The 12,557-nt window shown below is 39.7% G+C and overlaps 2 protein-coding genes across 2 annotated transcripts; one reads left to right on the forward strand and one right to left on the reverse strand.

Annotated features, from left to right (window-relative positions):
- Positions 1–883: 883 nt before the first annotated feature.
- On the forward strand, positions 884–6,112 carry LOC123965418 (crooked neck-like protein 1; the record flags this gene model as incomplete). Its single annotated transcript, XM_046041937.1, has 7 exons — positions 884–1,075; positions 1,435–1,494; positions 1,627–1,707; positions 2,635–2,874; positions 3,980–4,081; positions 4,264–4,512; positions 5,549–6,112. Coding segments are annotated over 7 exons (1,302 nt in total), but the record flags the coding sequence as incomplete, so codon positions are not given.
- naa20 (N-alpha-acetyltransferase 20, NatB catalytic subunit) lies at positions 6,036–10,750 on the reverse strand. The gene is made up of 6 exons (XM_046041938.1): positions 10,651–10,750; positions 10,007–10,031; positions 9,617–9,707; positions 8,762–8,897; positions 8,367–8,512; positions 6,036–7,045 (listed from the first exon to the last, which is right to left on the reverse strand). Exons 1-6 carry the CDS (start codon positions 10,701–10,703, stop codon positions 6,960–6,962), a joined length of 537 nt encoding a protein of 178 aa, XP_045897894.1. The 5' UTR covers positions 10,704–10,750; the 3' UTR covers positions 6,036–6,959.
- Between the last annotated feature and the right edge of the window lie 1,807 nt (positions 10,751–12,557).

A 12,557-nucleotide genomic window follows, 5' to 3' on the forward strand; every position in this document is an offset into this window, starting at 1 on the left:
GTCAGCAAACGGAGGTTCCAGTATGAGGAGGAAGTCAAGGTATTTATCGTGGATACTACCTTTCTTATACAAACCTTTATCCACTATATTTTATGCATCATGTGTTGTTTTGAATATTTATAAACTATTTTGAGAGGCAAAGATATATATATATATATATATATATATATATATATATAGCTTCAAGTTTCATGCTCAGGCCCAAAACAAATCATAAGCCATAAAGGTGAGATTACAATCTTAAAATCTTCGCAATCGGCCTATTCTCACCTACTTCTATTCAAAAACTCCCAAATTTGCTTCCCACTCATTTCTGTGTGAAACAGGGTGATGTATATTCACCTCCAGTTGTGATTAAACTCTCGCCAAATCCCATCACTCAACACAATATCCAGCCAGTTTGAGAGAGGGGGTGCGACTGACCGTATCCAGGAAATACTGTTTGTTATATTGTTGTTGTTTGTCGTTTGGAGCTGTTTGGCTACAGTGAGTGTAAGGTGGACTGCTGTTGTTAATCTCACCAGGCAGGTTTTGGTCTGATCGCACCATTACACTGGTGCTCGCCATTCATGAAGAATATCTGATGTTTCGAACATGTAAGATCAAGAAAACCTGAGCTGCTTTTTCAAATGCATTCGGGCCAAAATACGAGAGAGACATTTCCATAAAAGTCATTCTTGTCCTGTTTTTAAATGAGTCTGCGAATCAAAATGTTGAGACTGTCCAGAATTGAGAAGGAAAGCATGGTTGCTGGCTGTGTAGTTAGTCTAGCAGCTGTCATTTACAGGCCGGTACTTCTCTGTTGAAGCCCAGTCTGTGTGACCAGCGGCTGAGAAACGCCACTTCCTGTCCTCATCGCTGATGTTTTTTCGATTTCTGTCAGGCAAACCCACACAACTACGACGCGTGGTTTGATTACCTCCGCCTGGTGGAGAACGACGCCGACCCCGACACAGTGAGAGAGGTTTATGAGAGAGCCATCGCCAACATGCCCCCCATCCAGGAGAAGAGACACTGGAAACGATACATCTACCTGTGGATCAACTACGCTCTGTACGAAGAGCTGGAGGTCAAGGTCAGTTTACTCGTGGAGTATGGTGTCAAAATTAACCTAACTTTTCGGACGTCTGGTTAATATTGTTTTGTTCTTGATGTGGATACTCAAATGTCAGTTGTTTTTTGTCAGTGTAAGTGTTAAAGACAAATTTCTACATTAGGGACAGTTAGAATCAGTGAATCCTTATTTTACTTCTCATAACATGTCTGGTTTTATTTGCCTAAATGGCTGCTAAAATGTTTTAATCCTGTTTCAATCAGGTTGTTTAGTATAAATAAAGTTTTTATTCTCTCACTAGCTAATTACCTTACCTGCTATTAATTTAGATTCCATCTCAATGAAAAACAAATACTATAACCTTTGCCATTTTCTTTCAGGATCCTGAGAGAACAAGGCAGGTGTACCAGGCCTGTCTGGATCTCATCCCACATAAAAAGGTTATTTAGAATTTTTGATTTTCCACTTTATAATAACAAATCAGTTGTTTTTAAGTGTCACAGAAAGCTGGTACAGCATAACAGTAAAAGTCTTAGTGTTGTTTTTACTAAATTGTGATCATCTCGTTTCAGTTCACATTTGCTAAGATTTGGCTGCTCTACGCTCAGTTTGAGATCCGGCAGAAGAACCTGCAGGGAGCCAGAAAGGTCATGGTAAGATTCAAGTTTTCCAAAGATATACTTTAGAGCCTGACCATCGTGCCGATATTATTGGCTGTTATGAGCTAATTGCAGATAGGTTGGTATCGGTGTTTATATCAGCTTACAGACATTTAAAAAGCAAACGAAGAGAGGAAAGACAAGCCCTTCACTGTTGTTATAGTGTTGTCATTTCATATGTCTGTGAAGGTTCTCAGTAATCCAGGTCATAGTTATCCAAGGAAAAGTTTCACCTCTCATTCGAGGGAGTTCTTCAGTTCTGATTAACTGGTAGGGAATCCCTGCCATTTATCCTCTGAGGGCTAAAAAAGAAACATCTTCAAGGGTCTTCAACCAGTCCAGTTGGCCTTGATTTTAACCTTCCTTGGATTGTTGTTGCGTAGTTTGTACACCAGAGGGCGCTCTGCAGCCCTCCTCTTGGCAACACACGTCTGGAAGCCTCACATCCACCACAAAACACTGCAATCAACTATTTAGATGTTTTTATATTGGTAAGGTCTCATAGCTACATATAACAAATGTTATGGATCATCTTTGTTGTGTGTTTCTGAAAAGAAGAGAGAAAAAAAGAATATCGGCTGATATATCGGATTGTAAAATCCTCAGATATCAAAATCTGTATCAGTCTTCAAAATCCCAAATCAGTCAGGGTGTCATATACTTATATCAACATAGAGGCCAGGACGAAAAAAAGGAACAACACCCAAATGGAAGACCTTCATAGACTGTCAGCATTATTTTCCTTTTAATTTAAGCAGGTAAATGTTTAATAAAAATTGAAATCTATTTCTCAAGAGGGCCACAGAAGCCATTGTTCTAACACTAAAAACAATACAAACCTCATAAAACAGGCCACCGTAGTTTTTGACTATAAGACAACTGTCGCACACAAACATGATTTCACTTCATTTCCCTCTTCAGGGTACTGCGATCGGTAAATGCCCGAAGAACAAACTGCTGAAGGGCTACATCGAGCTTGAGCTGCAGCTGCGTGAGTTCGACCGCTGCAGGAAGCTGTATGAGAAGTACCTGGAGTTCAGTCCGGAGAACTGCACCACCTGGATCAAGTTCTCGGAGCTGGAGACGATCCTGGGAGACATCGAGAGAGCCCGCGGCATCTTCGAACTCGCCATCGGACAACCACGACTGGACATGCCAGAGGTAATGATATCAGTTCTGTTGATGTTCAACCTTTTTGTCTTCTTTCCCATCATTATTTCCCAACATAGGTACAATAAACTATTACATTTTGGTATTGCTTTGTTGAAGGAAGTTAGAAAAGCTTAATGTCAGTGTGGCCAGATGCCCATTATGTAAACATTAAACTGGATTCATCAACTTTCTTTGTTGGTTATAGGAAGACATTTAGGCGCAAATTAAATCACAAAGTAGAAGTAGAAACAGACATGGCAGGATTGTCTGACACTGCAACACTCAGTGGAGTTTCTTCTTTTTAAAGGGTAACTTCAGTATTTTTCAGCCTGCACCATAATGTCCCTAAATGGGACAACATTTATTGAATTTGTTCCAGTATTGAGCGAGCGAGCAGTAAAACCAGGCTGTTGCGCCCCATCAAAGTACGTTCACCAAAGTGCTTGTTTTTGCTGCTGAGAGGTTGTGGAAAGGATCCCTACAGAGAGAGAGACCATTTTTAAAAAGTTAGATCCTTTTTGTTTAACCAGAAACTATATCACTAGATTCACCAGACTACATAGGAAGTATTTTTACCTCTCTGGTCTTCAGCTACCTCCTCAACCAGGGCAGTGATAGACCTGCAACACCTCTGTTCTGGGAGGTAAAATGTCTGTTTTTATCAATGGAGTCTGGTGGCTTTGACAAGAGCAATAGTAAATTCCCTGCAAGGATTACGTTGCAGTTCGCTCGCTAAGTTAAAAAAAATTTGTGATATATAGACACAAAAACATGGGAACATCAGTCTATAAAGATTCTCAGTCATGCAGGTCATAGTTATCCAACTTAGGTTTAAAATCAAGGGCAACTGAGGGCAACCAAGTCCAGTTGCCCTTGATTTTAACCTTCGTTGGATATGGGAACATCAGGTTGAAAAATACAGAAGTTGCTCTTTAATATCTCTCCTTTCTTTATGTTCTTCACTTAATGACTGAAATGCATTTAAGTTGGTGAGGATTTCTTTCCTTCAGACTGACAGCATTAGGCTTTCACATAACGGGCGCAGTTTGGTCGGCACATAAAAATGTATTTGTTGATCATTTCAAAGTGTCTGTTGTCTATTTTTTTTTTAAAGGTGCTGTGGAAGTCCTACATTGACTTTGAGATTGAGCAGGAGGAGTATGGAAACACCAGAAACCTTTACAAAAGGCTGCTGCAGCGCACCCAGCATGTCAAGGTGAGAACTGCAGCTTCCTGTGCTCTGTGAATAAATGCTTTCCAAACCTGAAAAGATTTGAATTCAGACAGTCGGTATGTAAATCTGATCCTAGCTTTCTCAACCAACCAACCAAGCCATCACTAGAAGTGTAAGGTAGGAATAAACTCTCACACTCTTATCCTCCTCTTCCTCTCGCGCAGGTTTGGATCAGCTACGCCAAGTTCGAGCTGTCCATCGACAGCCCCGACAGGCTGCAGCAATGCCGGCAGATCTTCGAGGAGGCCAACAAGAGCATGAGGAACTGCGAGGAGAAGGAGGAGCGGCTGATGCTGCTCGAGTCCTGGAGCGACTTTGAGAAGGAGTTCGGCTCCGACAGCACCATGGAGAGAGTCAGGAAGCTGCTGCCAGAGAAGGTGAAGAAGAGGAGGAAGCTGACGGCCGAGGACGGGGTAAGAACTGGACCTCTTGTTACTTATATTGATCCATGTACAAACATGGCTATGAAACTTGGTGTAAATATCTCCTGATGATTAACAAAATATTAATCTGGTTCCAGCTTCTCAAATTAGAGGATTTGCCACTTTTGCATAATTGACAGATTAAAATTACAGTGATTAGTTGTTGCTTCACGGCTCCAACAGATAAATCTACATCTCTGCTCCTTAGTTTAGAAACTTCCTAATCATCTTGTTTTAGAAAGAAATTTTTAATATAAGAATGGCTCTTTTTGCTTGGACTATGCTCTGTTAATCTGGAGAATGGCCATGTTATTTTAAACTAAAATTAGATTTAAGTGAGTTTGAGACACTATGATGTAGTGAAAGACATTTTATTCTGTTTTTCATGAAGCTTGAATTCAAAAGTTAGCTTTCGTTCTTTCTGAGCAGAGGACAGTAGCGGGGTCAAATCAATACATCTGTAGAAATTAAGATGTTTTATGTGTAACTCATAACTTTACTGTGACGTGAGATTAAATCTAAGATATCCCCGTTTAAGACCAACGTTTTCAAAAGAGAATGTGTAAAATACTTTTCTATAACCATGTCAATAAGTCATTTATCAGAGACTAAATAAACCTTCTGGTTCCTTCAAATGAGAATGTGCTGCGACTTTTAGTAGTTTAATCAATTAGTTGTCAACTTAAATTAATCTGCAACTAGTTTGATAATCGATTTGAGTCTTTTATTAAGAAACAATGTTAAAATTCTCTGATTTTAGCTTCTCAAATGTAAATAGTTTCTGGTTTCTTTACTTCAAGAGGACAGTAAACTGAATATCATTGCGTTCTGGACAAAAAAAAAAGACAGTCACTTTAGGAAAAGCCATTTTCTGGGCCAAACAATGAATCGATTAACCACGAAAATGATCCGCAATGAAAACAGAATATCTGGACTGTTGCTTGGACCAAACAAGACGTTTAAATATTGCAATGAAATTGAATGTTGTTGGAGCTGCAGACACAAACTCTTTCCCTCATTCTTTCAGTCGGACGCGGGCTGGGAGGAGTACTACGACTACATCTTCCCAGAGGACGCCGCCAACCAGCCCAACCTCAAACTGCTGGCCATGGCAAAGATGTGGAAGAGGAAGCAGATGGTGGAAAATGAGGTTCCAGAAGAAACTGAAGCTCCAATGGACGAGGGGACGACATCGCCGTCCTCCGACGACCCTGCAGCTCCTCCCGAAAAGCTGCCGGAAAACGACTCAGACGGAAACACAGCGACCGAAAAAGAGCAGGAGAAGACGTACGACGACCGAGACGACAGCAGCAGCAGCAGCGAGAGTGACAGTAATGATGAAAAAGATGGAGAGGAAGATAAGAAAGAGAGCCGGAGCGGAGACGAAGATAAAGATAAAGACTAAAGTGATGTTTTTGTAGGAAAGTTTCCTCGCTCAGGGACACGAGGGGAGTGACGTTCATCGTGAATGGATTTTTTTCTACTGATCTGTTTTTCTAACAAAAACAACAAACCCAGCTGAGCAGTCTTTATTGTATGACCCATGTTTTCTGTGTAACGGTGCCATTAGACATACATCAAGTCAAACTCACTTGTTGTGTTGTTTCTCATTTATATTTCAAGGACATTAAACTGAGTGGATGTAGAGAGCTGTAGTCCGTCCCTACAGCCCCATCAGACCTAATTTCAGGAAAAATGAGGGCAGTCAACAGCGAGAGGCAACTAATGTTTTTATCCCTTTTGAATTGTGCCCTGAATTACACACGTTTGTCAAGTTTAAAAGATAATTTTGTCCGTCAAGAAGGTTTTGAGTTTGTCTTAAAATAGTAAAGTAACATTTAGTTTTGTGTGAAACCTCGGATTGAACTACATCTCCGGTCTCACACAGTATACGTCACCGACATGTCAGCGCTGTGATGCTAAGCTCGCTTGGTCACTACTAGCTAGGCAACTTCTCGCCTGATGTGTTTAATCCAACGGCTCCTGGTCCTGTCATCGCATCATCTACATGTGGAAGCTCTCTGACTTTCAGTCATTGAGAAAAAAAGTTAAGACATCACATGTGCGACTACGGTATTTGTTACGTATTTTCAGTGTTATAGTCCAACAGTTTATGACAAACTGTGACTCTTTTTCAGAGCAAATATAAATCAGGATCAAAAAACTGTTGATGTCTCTCGCGGTTGACTACCGGACATATTTTTCTGATAAAGATCCCATGGTGGTCCACCGGAAGGGGAAGGACTTAGGGTCTCTGTTGAGGAAATACAAAGTGTGTACAACCCGTGGCTCTCTGACTCCGCGCTGAGAAATAATAAGCAGCCTCTGTGACAGATTGACTATGTACAATGTAACTGAGCAGGACCTGTAATCACAAATAATTCACACGCGATCCTCAGGATAAAGCGGGCGGCGCGTCAGAGAGCCACAGTCTGCTGTTATTCGATGTCTTCTGGTCTGACAGGATGTGGCAGCGGGATGATCGACTTCTTCTCTGTGTCCCTGGACAGAGCTTTCCTCATATCTGCAAGAAGAGAGAAAGAAATATAACCTGTCAGCTGTTTGTTCTGGAGAAACGGCGCCCTCTTCTGTCGTGTGATAAGAAGCCAAATAAAGGCTTTGTTTATAATACTCCAAGTTAATCAAAATACATTTTTACAAAAACAATTTACCTCCAATGGCGGATCCATCTATCTGTACAGACCGTTTTATTTATCTATTTGAAATACGTTTCTGAATTTATGCTCAGGCCCCAAAACAGTGGAGGTTAATAGAATTTCACCTGCTGCTCAAAGCTTTAAAATCTTATTAAAAACTTCTGTCTGCAGAAAAATGAGCCTTTATAATCAGAGAAGTCTGGCAACAGATTTAATACAGAATATTTCTACAGTGGAAGTTTCCATGAAAACTGTCGACTGTTTTTTTTATGGATTATCCAGCGTAACAGGAAGATTGTTTCCAGGTGCTGCATTTCTTCAACAGGCTTTTTTTAAATGTTTGGAGCAACACCAACAAAATGCCATTCACCTCCACGAGTTAGGTCTTCAGACATCTCAAAACCTCTGCAAATAAATCTATCTGCAAGGACTGATGCCACTAAAGGTGAGTGAGAAAATGTTAAGTACCCTTTTTAAATTGACAATATTTGGCATTCAATATATTTCTACTTAAAACGTTAAATCTTTTTGTTTTGTGTGACTAATTGGGACAAAACTTGTATTTTTAACCGTTAAACTAACTGAATGAGGCAGCGGTCAACCAGCAACTCCCAAGTTCTGTGAGGTAAAAATTTGTGTTTTTGTCAATGGAGTCTGGTGGCTTTGACGAGAGCAGATACAGTGACTGGTTAAACAAAAATGATCTTACTCTTTAAAGAAAAGGTTCATCTCTGTAGGAATTCTTTCCATAATGTTGTCAGACACTTATAATAACAATCTGTGCCTCTCAGTGGCAAAAACAAGCACGTTAGTGGACGTATATTTTAGGCCACACTGAGTTTCTTAGTGTGGTAATTGTCATTGAGGCTGCAGGCCTACCGCAGCCTTTTTAATGCACATTATCCCCTTCATAATGACCATTTTTGATTAGTTTTTGGTCCTTTGGGTTTCAGTTTCAGCAGCTCAGTTGTTGGATGCAACGGCTCAAGTGTCGAAGCTCCCCACCAGCACCTGAACGCACCACGCTGTTGCACATAACTGTACTTTCAGCTATATTATCATTCAAATTTAAACCTAAAATGGAGCTGTTTGCTGAGTGTTTTGACCAAATCAAGTAGGTTGGTAGTCGCAGTCTGCTGATATGAACTGAAACCAATCTCAAGCTTTGACAAACATTCTGTAACTCACCATAAGCGTCTTCGTCCGGTTCTCCGTTGCTCGCCGAGTAATACTCGATCACCGTCCTGTAGACGCTGTAGCCCAGACGTTTGTACATGTTCACCGCCACTTGGTTGGAGACTCGCACAAAGAGATCCACGAAGAATCCTCCCTTCCTACAAAACATTAAAGTCACAGTAACACCTTCATGATGAGGAGATTAAGTGATGTGTGAAGTGAAACATGCACACAGCAGAGGAAATATTAGGTCTGATTTGTTTGTAATTTTGGTTGAAGCCCTGATGTGGACAGAAGAAATTCATTATTTTGACCAGATTTTAAAGATCTTACCCGTTTGTATTAGCCATATCTCATCATGAACTAACAATTTTCCAAACGCTGTGTGTGTGTGTGATGGTACAAACCTCTCTGAGATTTCCTCCAGCATCTCCATGAGTTTGGCTGCGAGGCCGAGTCTCCTGAACTCCGGGGCGACGGACAGAGCGGTGACGTGACCGTGCCACTCCTCCCGAGCCACAGATCCCTCCGCCTTCCCCATAACTGCAAGAAAGCAACGAGTCAAGAGAGTCACACAAACTTTACTGAGAGATTTACTAACCAAGTGAGAAAGGGAAATATTTGTTATAATACATGTAGTTTACATCTTGTTTGTAGTATAACAACTATATTTGATTTTGTTTTATTCCTCAACACCACCAAATCTGCGTATTAGGGTTGATAGATTAGGTTCACTCTTTCTTTAAATGGTTATAACAATCAAATTGTGACATTATTTGTACTTTATTTATTTAGCTACTTTTTTTATTTTATTTTACACCTTCCTTTATACACAGTATATAATGACTTATTTTATATTGCCTTCATCATAATAAAGAGAGAAGTTATGACAGTATGGGTAAAGACAAAGACATTTTATACAAACATCCAAGCTTCCCATCAACAGTTAAATGCATGCACCAGAGCAGTGGTTCTCAAAGTGGGGTCCGGGGACCCCCAGGGGTCCTTGAGGGAGTTCCAGGGGGTCCCCAGCAAAAAGCGGAATACTTTTTTTTCGTTATAATTACATCCATAAGTAGCACAGCGACAGAATGTCTGACTATTGGTTTCATATACTTTCTGTAGTAAAACATCTAAAAGCAAGGATCCTATCAGATGGGGGACGCTGGGTTCTCTCAACAATCTCACATACAGTTATGTGAAGTATGGGTGTGTGAACATATTTATATAATATTTAAATCTGACACAGCAGAAGAACTTACTGTAGCCCATCAGTTCACCACCAGGAGCCTCTGCAACGATGAAGTACTCCGGCCAGTGAGCAAGGTACTGGAGGTAAAACGGGATCCCATACTGGAGGTCGAAGGTCAACGAAAACTACCAACTTCTGTTGCATATAAAACACACTAATACTCCTCTGGGTTATATCAATAAGGTTAAATATTAGAGAAGAAACCGCTCTATGTGTAACACAGATCAACAGCAGCACAAGCTACTGACTAATATATATTAAACAAACTGGCAGCTGAGTGTTAAATGTTAATTAAAAGTTATCTGAAAAAGAGACATTGTAAATTTTGTTTAATTTATTAAATTATTAATAAATGACACATTCAATAGGTGATATTAATTCATCTTGAAATGAAGGATACAGTTTCTGTCAAAGGATCCAGGTTGCTGTTGAACATAAAATAATTGTTATTTATCCGTTTGCCTAATCAATAACTGTTCTTCTGAGAATTTCAACATATTCTGTAAAGACACAAACAAACTCAATCGAATAATTGTAAAAGTTTCCATATTTAACCTTATTTATGAACATTAACGTAAAATATCAGTTCAAAATATATTAATTTGATTCGGGTTTATCGATAAACCCCAATCAAATGTAAAACATAATATGAAATTACATTTTAACAACTGATGACAGTTGCTACTCATGCTAACTATGTTAGCTAACAAATAGCACAAGTAAGCAAACATATTACACTTTTCACTAAAAAACAGTTAGTTGACTGATTAAAATATGTGCCGATTGTTCCACAGGATGGTAAAGTTTCACAAGGTGTTTCAGTCAGGCATTTAAAAAATATAATTTTAGCCGAAAACAATGCGACTACTTAATTCTCAAATTATTTGAATGGAGTCTGGCACAGCATTCATTCCAGCCAGCAGTCTGTCTGTGGTTAGCCTGCTATCGCTGCTGCATAGCAAAAACAGGATGTACAGATGCCTTTAGCGACAAATAGAGCGACAAATACAACCAAAATAGTGAAAGTGACAAGATTTGACTCACATATTGTTGAATTTAAATAAATCATCGCAGGTAAACGGTCTTAATGTTGTCATCTTGACTTGCTGCTGTGTGGCCTTTCACCTGGTAGAGGAAAAGAGACATCGGCTTACTTTAAAAGGCTAAAAGATCAGCGCCCCCTGCTGACACGGAGGTAAAACACACTAAAATGATACTTTCTCATTTAACCTTCCCAGCATGGGCTCAAATTTAAAACATCTACAGCAGTAAAATGCAACATACACATTAATGCAGCAGGAATAATAATCCAGAACCATCAGATAGTCAATAACATTTTACTGTACTATGAACACTTACTTACTTTCTCTAAATATTTTTTGACTTCACTAATCCTCTTTGTTATCACCATCTGCTGTTTAAATTATGAAAACACCTTGATTTCCTGAACAATTTCAAATACACAACACAGTAAAGGTTGAATCTTTGTTCAAGTGAAGGTGGGAAACAGACCAAGCTTGACACACGTACCAATCCTAAGATTATTTTTATTCTAAGGAAAACACAGGGCCATTGTTATTTCATTCTCATGAGATGGACTGAAGCTGCAATTGTCGCCATAGAGGGAAGCAAACCATTAAAAGGATAAGTCGAAATGAACAAGAACATGAGAAAAACACTAATATGTAAGGCCAGATGTTAAAGGGTCAGTTCACCAAATTACAAAAACAAACATATTTTCTCACATACCTCTGGTAGGATCCACCCACACAGACAGAACCACGGTTTTGTTTTTATTTGCCCAGGTTTTTAGTGAATCTCACTGTTGATCCTGATCTATAAAGAAAATGATTAGGCTACTGAATGTCATCATTCATCTTGTGTCGTGGAGCATAACATGTCAGGTATGGGAGTAATCTGCAGATGCAAAGGTTCAAGATGAGACCAAACTTTTCTATGGATGTCAGTTTTTGAGTCCTGAAAAAGGAAATGTGGCCACAGAGACTATGCAAACCTTGTTTTTAGCCTAGACGATTGTCAGAAATGCCTCTTGCTGTTTTCATAAGTGCTCATTTTTGTTCTGGTGAGCAGTTGGCACCTTTTCCTTTATTCCATAAATGCATGTGAATGTGACTTTGAGTGGTTAGAAGACTAGAAAGGCTTCACACACACACACACACACAAACAATCGACCAAACCTATGATCCCCTGCAGGCTTTCACCTGGCGGAGATAATCAGCACTATTAAACACAAAGTATGCCTGAGACTGATGGGAATGTCATTAGCGTTGCAGGTATTTGGTCGTAAACCAAATTACTGGATGATGATGGCGCTAAAGAAACAGGAAGTTCATCGTGGACGTTATTATTCCATGACGTCATCCTGAGGTGGACATGGATGTGTGCACAGACTTTCTTAGAAATCAATCCAATAGCTGTGAGGATGGCTAAAAATACAACAACGTGTCTTCACAGGCTCTCTGTCCTTGTTACCCGCTGTGAACAGTTTTCATAGGAACTCTTTCCTCTTTGTTTTTCAATTAAAACTGACTAACAGTGGCGTAACAACCGTATATGCAGGGAATTAGAGTTGCATAAGGGCCCGCAGTAGTTGTAACCACATAACTAACCTCTCACGTAAGAAAATTATTTAGTTATGGGAATAATTGGTCAATTTACATCTTCTACAAACAGCTGATTTTCCATGTGTTGCGTTAGGTATTTATAGTAGTCAGTGAGTTAAGCCTCTTACTTCATGGTGTCTCTGTCTCACACTTGATGTCACAAATATTCAATAAAAATACAATAACATGAAATCCTTTGACATACAAACACTCCATTGCCACATAACTCTACTAGAAAACTCCACACAGAAGAGTAGCTAGCTAGTGAAGTGACAGCAACTGGAAAATTAACACGATGTGTTGTACAAACACAAAAGTGGGTTTCAG

This window comes from Micropterus dolomieu, unplaced genomic scaffold (assembly GCF_021292245.1).
Source record: "Micropterus dolomieu isolate WLL.071019.BEF.003 ecotype Adirondacks unplaced genomic scaffold, ASM2129224v1 contig_9657, whole genome shotgun sequence".
Lineage (NCBI taxonomy): Eukaryota > Metazoa > Chordata > Actinopteri > Centrarchiformes > Centrarchidae > Micropterus > Micropterus dolomieu.